Source organism: Tamandua tetradactyla, chromosome 23 (assembly GCF_023851605.1).
Source record: "Tamandua tetradactyla isolate mTamTet1 chromosome 23, mTamTet1.pri, whole genome shotgun sequence".
In the NCBI taxonomy this organism is placed as follows: Eukaryota; Metazoa; Chordata; class Mammalia; order Pilosa; family Myrmecophagidae; genus Tamandua; species Tamandua tetradactyla.
This window is the reverse complement of record NC_135349.1, coordinates 1,238,462-1,247,334: the sequence shown is the minus strand read 5'-3', so window position 1 is coordinate 1,247,334 and position 8,873 is coordinate 1,238,462. Positions and strand designations below refer to the sequence as shown.

Sequence of the window (8,873 nt, the reverse complement as noted above, 5' to 3'; positions counted from 1 at the left end):
TGAGCCCGCGTTGTGTGCGCACAGTGTGAGCCCGCGTTGTGTGCGTGTGTATGTGTGTGTGCGCGCGCGCCCACGCCCGCCCGGGCGTCCGGTGACGGGAGCCAGCCCGCTGCCCTCCGCTTCCCGCCGCCCTGCCCCCGGCCCGCCTCCCCGCTGTCCCCGGACCCGCGCGGGCTTCGGCGGCGGCCGGCGGCCGGCGGGGCGGGGCGGCGCGGCGCGGGGGGCGGCGGGCTCAGGACTTGTGCTGCGCCGACACGCCCTTCCAGTAGTCCAGGATGTCGTGCAGGTCCTCGTCCTTGGCGAACTGCACCTTCTTGCGCAGCGCGTGCCCGGCGGCCACGAACTCCTCGCGGTCCTTGGGCCGGCGGCGGCTGAGTCTGAAGCGCCCCCAGATGCCGTGGGGCGCCCCGCAGCCGGACTCGGGGCTGGACGCGTAGCCCAGGTGGTGGTACTGCGGGGACAGCTGCGAGTAGGCCAGGTCACGCGGCCGCGGCCGCGTCAGCGGCTCCAGCAGGGACGGCTTGCGGCCCCCCAGGCCGGCGAGGGACGGCGGCGGCGGGGGCGGCGGCGGGGGCGCGGGCGGCTCGGCGGGGTGGGGGCCGGGGTACGAGTGCCGGTGCTCGGCCAGCTGCCGGGCCTTCTCGGCCTCGGCGCGCAGCACGGCGGCCGCGGGCGTGACGGTGAGGATGGCGGCGGCGGGCGACGTCTTCTCGATGTACGCGGCCTCGGCCGCCGTCGGGTCGGTGCGGAGGGCGCGCGGGCTGCGCGCGGGCGCGGGGGCCGTGTCCAGGCCCGGGTGCCGCTGCAGGCCGTGGGCCAGCGAGTCCTGGAAGACGGGCGCCAGGAAGCCGTGCTTGGCGGCCAGCGGCTCGGCCAGCAGCACCAGCGGCGGCTCGGCGGGCCCCGCCTTGGCGCCCGGGAAGGCGGCCGCCTCGGACTTGAGCGCGTCGATGCAGTTGTTGATGATCTGGTTGACCTTGTCCACCTCCCTGGCGATGGTGGAGATCTCGGCCGCCGAGCCCTGGCCGTCGGGGCCCAGCGCCTGCTCGGCTGCGCGCACCTCCATGTAGTCGCCCTTGGTGACCTTGGGCGTGCTGCCGCTGTCCACCAGCTGGTACTCCTTGGGCTCGTAGGGGACGTGGGTGCCGGCCTCGGGGCCCAGCAGCGGGCCCTGGGCCAGCGGCGCCAGCCCGGGCGCCTCCATCTCCGGCCCGTACTTGAGCTCGATGATGGTCTTCTTCAGAGCGTCGGCCGCCGCGGCTGCCTTCTTGTGCTTCTCCTCCTGCCGCCTCCGCCTGCGCAGGCAGTAGTAGACGGCGCCCAGCACCAGCACCATGCCGAAGAGGCAGCCCAGGACGGTCATGATGTAGTGGGTGGCCGTGGAGGGGCTGGGCCCGGGGCCCGGGGGGCCGGGCGGCTGGGGCAGGCAGATGGTGAGGCAGGTGTGGTTGTGGTGCAGCCCGGAGCTGCTGGACACCACGCAGTACGTGTAGTTGGTGAGCGCGTGGAGGTTGGTGAGGCGGATCTCCTCCAGGGGCTTGGTCAGCTTGGACACGGTGAAGGACCGGCTGTGGTTGAACTGCTCCAGCGTATACATGCGGGTGAACGGGCTTGGCAGCTGGACCGTGACAGTGGCCGAGTTCTGCGTCAGCTGCTTGACCTTGATGAGGGGCCGGGCCTCGGCCTGGGGGGCCAGCGTGGGCACGGCCACCCGCGGCGTGGTGCCGTCCCCGGAGAAGCACTCGTCGTCGGCGCAGGGCACGTCGCTGGGCTCGGGTGGCGGCGGTGGGGGCGGCGGGGGTGGCGAGCGCCCAGGGCCCGGGCGGGGCCCCGCCGTGTCCGCGCCATCGGTGCAGACGGACTGCAGCTTGCTGAGGATGCTGCGGTGGCCGTGGTGGCCGGGGCGGCCCTGGCCCAGCAGGAAGTAGCCGGAGTAGAGCGGTGGCGACTCGCACTGCATGCGGTCGTAGGTTTGCGTGGCGTTGGTGAAGGCTGCCAGCCAGCGCAGGAAGCCCAGCAGCTCGCAGGAGCAGTAGAAGGGGTTGCTGTAGAGCTCGCACACAGAGAGCCTGGTGAGCCCAGCGAAGGTGGCGCTGTGCAGCCGCTGGATGCGGTTCATGGACAAGTCGACGTTGACCAGGCTGGGGCACTCCCAGAAGGCGCTGGCCGTGACCACCTCGATGAGGTTGGCCTGCAGGTACAGGTACTCCAGCTTGCCCAGGCCCCGCAGCACGCCCTCCGTCAGGTTGCGCAGCCGGTTGTAGCCCAGCTGTAGCACCTGCAGGTTGAACTGGCCCGCGAAGGCGCCGTCCTCGATGTAGCCGATCTCGTTCTTGGTGAGGTTGAGGTACGTGAGGTTGCCGAAGCGGCTGAGCGTGGCGTACTGCACACTGCGGATGCGGTTCTCGTTGAGCCGCAGGTCCACGATGGAGCTGTTGATCTGCTGCGGGATGGCCTCGTAGGGCGGCTGGTTCTGGCTGCAGATGGCCAGCCACACAAAGCCCTTGTCACCCTCGATCAGCCAGCAGTCGCCGCGCGCCAGCCCGCCCGCGTGCAGCAGCGTCGCCGCCGCCACCCACACCCAGAGCACGCCCCCCCCGGCACGTGGCCATCGGGGCGGCCCCTGCAGGAGGGCCGGCTTGGCCCGCCCCGGGGAACGGAGGGGGGACCGGGCAGTCTCCGGAGGCCGGCGGGGAGAGCCGAGGGTGCCTGCGCCGTCAGAGGTGTCGCGTCCCCAGCCGCATGGCCGCGCAGGGAGCCAGCTCTTCCCCCTCACTGCCCGCGGCCCATGCTTTCCTGCCCGCGGCCGCTGACCGAGGCCGCCCGCCCCATGGCCTGGTGTCCCAGCAGCTCCTCCTGCTCCGCAGACGTGACTTCTGCAAGACAAAAGGGGAGAAAGCCGGTCAAGGGGTTGCACGGGATGCTCAGACCCCAGTCCATTGGAGACACGGGGGAAAATCGGGGTGCCTGCTCAAGGGGTCGGGGGATGCTGAGATGAGGCATGGCGGCTGTATCTGGCCCGGAGGGTGGGGGGTGGGAGAGAAGTCAAGGGGTGGGCAGGACCCAGGTCTGAGCCCCGTCACCCCCTCCACTGCCTGCTCTCGTCAAGCCCCGGGCCTCAGTTTCCCCACCTGCAAGATGGGAGGGATGCCAGCTGCCTGGCTGGGTTCAGAACTCTTGTGGCTGTGGAATCCGGGGCCGCGGGCTGCCTGCCAGCGGTCTCACCTCCCTTGCCATGCGCAGGGAGACCCCGAGGCCCCAGCTGCTCCCCTGGCCCTCAGGCTGCCTTCACCTCGCAGACCTGCCCTTGACGGCCTGACCTGGGAGACCTGGCGCGGGCGGCGGCCTGCAGGGGGCACTCCAAGCTGCCGGCCAGTGCACACCCAGCCCAGCTGCCGCCAGAGAACCTTCCAGAGCACCCCACCCCCGCCCCTCCCAGCCCAGGCACTGAGCAGGGACGCGTAGTGGCCAGGCTCCTGGCTCGAGCTCGCCAGCTATGTGGGTCCCCAGGCACGTCAGGACCCTCTGGGCCTCAGTTTCCCCAAATGAACCTCCACCTGTGGCCCCCCAGACCCCCCTCCAACAGCAGCTCCTCTCTCTGTCCCCCCCCCCCGCATGCACACATGCCAAGGGGGTGTCAGCTCTTTGGGGGAGTGGGCCCTTCCAGTGGACCGGGGTGTGCTCAGGTGGGTGCAGCCGGGCACGCTGGACAGAGGTGGCTGCTGGGCTGAGCTCCCCCGAGGCTCCTCCGCAGGCAGCAGGAGGTCCCCAGGTGCGGGCCGGCCCCCCGTATTCCTCGCGCACGGCAGAGGGGTGGGTGTGCGGCTGCCCGTTGGATTTGCAGCCGCCCTGGGATGCTCCGACCTGGCAGGCGGTCAGCTGCGTGTTTGTCACCGACACTGACGCCTGCACTGAGGAGGTGTAAACTAGGGGACAGGAGTCGAATGAAGTGCAATGGATCTCCTTTCCTTTGGAAACTTTGTGAAGCACAGTTTTGGTCTGGCTCCCAGGGAAAAGCCGACTGCAGGTGGAAAGAGGAGCGAAAGCGGGGGGTGGGGTGGGGGAGGTCCTGCACCGCGGGGAGTTTGGCAGGCGGCCCCGCGTGACTCCCGGCAGCGTGGACCTCCCTTGGCTAGGTCAGAATGGCTCCAGGGTGCGGTGAGGTGTGCCTGTGGGGGAGGCCGAGGAAAACGGGGTGCTCGTGCTATAAACTGCAGTCAGTGGGGGCTCCTGCTGTCAGCTTCATCCCCGGGATGCCCTTCTGGGAGCTTAGCCCCAGCCCCCCACAGCCTGCCCCGTGCCTGACGGCCCCCCGGGGACCAGCCGCCCGGGGCTGGGCTCAGGGTCACCCACAGGTGCTGTCCCAGCCGCGCTCCGTGCGTCCCGCTCTGTCCTGGCCGCGGCCACTGAGCTGAGGGTGCAGACCGCAGCCTGGCCTCTGCCCAGGGAGGGGGGTGGGAGCTGCAGGCCCGTCTAGGGCGCTGGCGCCTCAGCCACATGGCGTAAGCACCTGAAATCTCTTGCTCAGAATAGCCCAGAGTCAAGGAGGATTAAGAGGCCCCAAGAATCCCCACGGGGTGGGGCCGACCGAGGTGCATAGTGGGGCAGCTGCAGGGCCGACCGAGGTGCATGGCGGGGCTGTAGGGCCAGGGGCCTGCCCGTGAGCCGGGCCCTGTCTGTTTGCGGCCGCGTCTGCTTGTGTGCACGAGGGCACAGACGTGGGCAGGGCTCGAGCACCTGGCCTGGGAGGGTCTGCGCGTGCGCTGGGGCACGGCTGGGTGTGGCTGTGCAGTGGGTGTGCAGTTCAGAGTACACCCAGAACCTCCCAGTCGAGAGTCAGCGTGCAGAATGGTGTGTGCCTGTGCATGTGGGCACGCATTGTGCGTGTGTGCATGTGCATTGTGAGTGTGCACTGCATGTATGTGTGCATGAACACACTCCTCTGCCTGAGTGTGCATAGGTGTGCATGGGTGTGCCGGCACCTCCCAGACCACAGGCGTGGCCCAGGCTCTCTCCTGCCCCCGATTCCCTGCCTCACCCCCTGTGTGACTGTCCAGGGGTCTGTGCTTTGGGCCTGGGACCTGTCAGTGGTGCTGGGCGGCAGCCTGACCCCTGCCCGGGGAGGCAGCAGTGGGGAGCAGGGGCCTTGCCCATCGGGCTGGCCAGAGTGTGGGCTGGGGGTGGCAGGGCTGGGTGCCCTCGGAGGGGGGTGTGGACCTGCTGACTGTCCCCCACCCCCAGCACAAGCAGCCTAGCTGGGGGGAAGACTGGGCCCCTCCCCCAGAAGCACTGACCCTGCCCCTTCTACACCCCCAAACCTCAGCCTTGGAGCACCCCAAAAGCCTTATGCCACACCCCACTTTACAGATGGGAAGGCTGAGGCCTAGGGATGGGGTGGACTTGTCTATGGTCACACGCTGCCCCTGTCCCATCCAGCCTGTTGGCACTGTGCCCTTACACCCCCCCCCCCCAGAAAGCCCTCGCAGGCCTTACGTCCCCTCAGAGCCCCACGCCCCGAGGCAGAGGCTGTACCCCTCCCCCCTTATCAGCAGACCCCCCCATCTGCCCTTCCCTCCAGGGCTTGCCCCCCCGACTCAGTCATCACTCATTCTGTAATTCGCTTGCTTGTTCATTCATTCATGCACCCACTCAATCTGCTGGGCTTCATTCATTCACTTACTCATTCTGGAAGTCACTCACTCATTCACTCACTCGTTCCTCCACCCGCTCCCTCTGTGGTTTACTCATTCACTGAGTCACTCATCCGCTCGCCCAGCCACCACTCATGTCCCCCCCGCTGGGCTTCGCTCCAGCCACACCGCCCCATGCCCGAGAACCTCCCTCCCCCCCCCACCCCGCTTGATCGCTCCTGTCCGCAGACAACTGTTGGTCTGAGCTCGTGGCTGCACGCGGTCAGCCTGCTCTGGCCACACCACGGTCCCCGGGCACTGTGGCCATCAGCCGAAGGCCTGGTGCTGGTGCAGCTGTGGGACCGCAGTTCTGTGAGCACCCCCCGCTCCCCTCGTGGCAGATATTTTCAAAAGAGCCGCCTGCGTGTTCCAGCCCACCTCCGCACCCCCCACGACCCTCTTCTCAGGGCCACCTGTGACCCTGCTCCCCATATCCAGAGGTTGCCTCCGGTTTTTGCCCGCCTCGGCTTCCTGCTGCCCCCAGCTCCTTCTGGGCACTTCCTGCCCTGGGTTCCAAGTGACCACGCACTGCTGTCCCCCTGGCCTTTGCCAACCACACTCAGCTCCCCGCCTTGACCCCCAAGTGTCCCTGTGGCCGGCTCATCCTCCAGCAGCCGCCGGTACCCCTCTCTAAGGCAGCCTTCAGGCCACATCCCACCTCGCCCACGAACCAGAAGCCATAGTTCCCCTCTTCCTTCACCCCTGGCGCCGGCCCACCAGCCACGGCCTGGGCTCTGCCTCCGAGCTGCGCCCGCATCCACGCGTCCCCCACTGGGACAAGGCTCCTCAGCACCCAGGACCCCGCAATCCAGCCCCCACCCAGCGGAGGGAACTTCCATGAAGGGAGCGCGGGTCCTGCCCTCTCCCTGCTCAGCCCCCACTAGTGATGTCCCCTCTGCCCCACTTAGGCCAGACCCCAGACCCCAGGACCCCCAGCACTCGGGATCTGGCCTTGCCACTCTCCGATTGCCCCCACCCCCCACCCTGGCTGCCCCTCCCCTCCCTTGCAGGGCTTCCCTGCATGGGCCATGGGGAACACCCACTTCATGCCCTGCCTCTGCAAAACACCTCCTTGCACGTGCAGCATGCTCTCTCCTTGTGACGCGGGTCCAGGTCTCAGCCTGGTCAGGACACGGCGTGGCTGGCTGGTGGTGTGTTAAATCATCAGTCAGCTGATTGTGTCCAAGGCTAGTTGCATCTGAGACCAGCTAAGGGTGTGTCTTCTGCAGCCAGCAATCCAATCAGTAAGGTTTAATCCAATCAGTTGGAGACTTTTAAGGGAGAAGAGAGAACGTTCACTTCTCCAGCCAGCGAGCCTCTCCTGTGCAGCTGTCCAGACCTTTCATTGGAGCCGCCAGCCTCGTGGTCTGCCCTGTGGGTTTGGGACTTTTGTACCCCACGATTGCATGAGACACTTTTATAAAATCTCATATTTACAGATCTCTCCTGTTGGTTCTGTTTCTTTAGAGAACCCTAACTCAGGAGTGGTTCTTGAGAAAGAGAAACTTAAAAATGGGCTTTAACAATTGGTTTTCTACTCCGATTACACACAGAGGCACTAATGACTCTATTTCTAATAATCAAGGTGGCACTGGCAGCCCATGGTGTGAGCTGGCAAGAGAGATGCACAAAATGTCACCGTTAGATTCTGCTGGTGTACAGGTATACGAGGCAAGGCTCTGGTGATGGCATTTTTGACACCGTATGGAGTTTTGTGGCGCTGAGAGGTATAATGATGTTTGCTGTTTGTTCCTACATATGCTAGATAGAGTTATAAAAGAAGGGGATGAGCTGAAGCCTTCACATTTGCACCTCAGGTGCCGTCTGAGCGATGTAAAAGTTTCCATGTTTGCCCTTAGAGGAAATCTGATTTCCTGTCTTGAGATCTCTGAGAACCAGACACAGCGCCTCGCTGTGCGGGGAACAGATTTACAACGCAAACTGAAATCTCAGCCTTGCACTGTGTCCGCTGTTAAAGTAGGGGCCTTGATCGGAAGGGAATGGAACCCTGAAACATGGATGTGACATGCGGCTTGATGGTGATGGCGATGGGGAGATGGGATCCCTGGAATCCGCTGAGCCTTTGCTAGGAGCTCTGTAATGGACTGCCCTGGGGAAAAAGCTTCCCCACCTCTGGCCTGGCCAGAGGACGCGGCCACCCAACCTCCACCTGAAGAGATGAGCTCTTCAGTGCCTGCTAAGTCTGTAACCCTCTCCTGGGGGAACAGCCCTCACTCCTCTATCTGGGGAGATTAATCCTGTTTCATCAGATGAAACTGCAAATGAACGCCCTGAGGTTGCTCTTTTTATGCCCGTCTTCTTCAAAGCCTAGGAGTAAAGTAAAACCCACAAGCCCCTCAAGGTAGGTCTAACGCGAAACCCACGAGCAGACACACTGTACTCCAGAAGAACTGCATGAGTTTTCCATCCTGTATAGAAGGAAATCAGGGGACATGTGTGAGGACGGATTTTAAGGGTGTGGGATAAGACTGGAAGGAACATAAGGCTGGATCAAGCTGAAGTCACTGATTTGGGCCCATGAAGCAGGGGTTCTGCACTCAGTGCTGTGGCTCGAGGCGTTAGAAACGGCCCCCACGGTTTGTCTGGATGGCTGGCTGAAACATGGACCCAAAGGTGGCCAATAGTACCTGAGGTTGAAATGCCAGACCTGCCCTGGTACAAGGTAGATGAGGGTCCAGAGGCTTAGAGAGGTGGGAATGTTAGCGTGGGTTGATTATGGAAGGCCTGCTCTTACACCCCAGGAATGTCTAGGGGACACACCTTTTACCAGAACAGTGAGGAATAAATTCATGATACTAACTCCATCATCCCTGCAGAGCTCTGTGGTTGCACTTCCCTGTAGGTCAGCTATTACCGTGGGAACTGCTGTCACTGAGCTGGAGTCCTTAACACAATGGGGATGGTGGGATCCTGAGTGGCAGAAGCCACACGCCAGGACTTCATCGCCACAGACAAGGGGGACATGGCCAGCATCGGGGGCGGCGACTCAGAGCAGGAGTAAAAATACTCGGACTCGCAGAGGCCCACGGCGTTGGCTGGCAGGCCACGGGGACCGACAGGTACAACAGAAGGGCAGCCTACCAAACTCTTGCTCGAGCTGTATAAACAAAAGCTCTCTAGGTCATGTGAACAGAAGTCTAACCTGAATTACAAAAACACAGA

The 8,873-nt window shown here is 64.5% G+C and overlaps 1 protein-coding gene across 1 annotated transcript; it reads right to left on the bottom strand.

Annotated features, from left to right (window-relative positions):
* Positions 1-222: 222 nt before the first annotated feature.
* ELFN1 (extracellular leucine rich repeat and fibronectin type III domain containing 1) lies at positions 223-5,827 on the bottom strand. The gene is made up of 6 exons (XM_077140269.1): positions 5,761-5,827; positions 4,589-4,784; positions 4,307-4,438; positions 3,673-4,021; positions 3,226-3,494; positions 223-2,876 (listed from the first exon to the last, which is right to left on the bottom strand). The coding sequence occupies exons 1-6, from the start codon at positions 5,825-5,827 to the stop codon at positions 233-235; spliced, it is 3,657 nt and encodes a 1,218-aa protein (XP_076996384.1). The 3' UTR covers positions 223-232.
* Between the last annotated feature and the right edge of the window lie 3,046 nt (positions 5,828-8,873).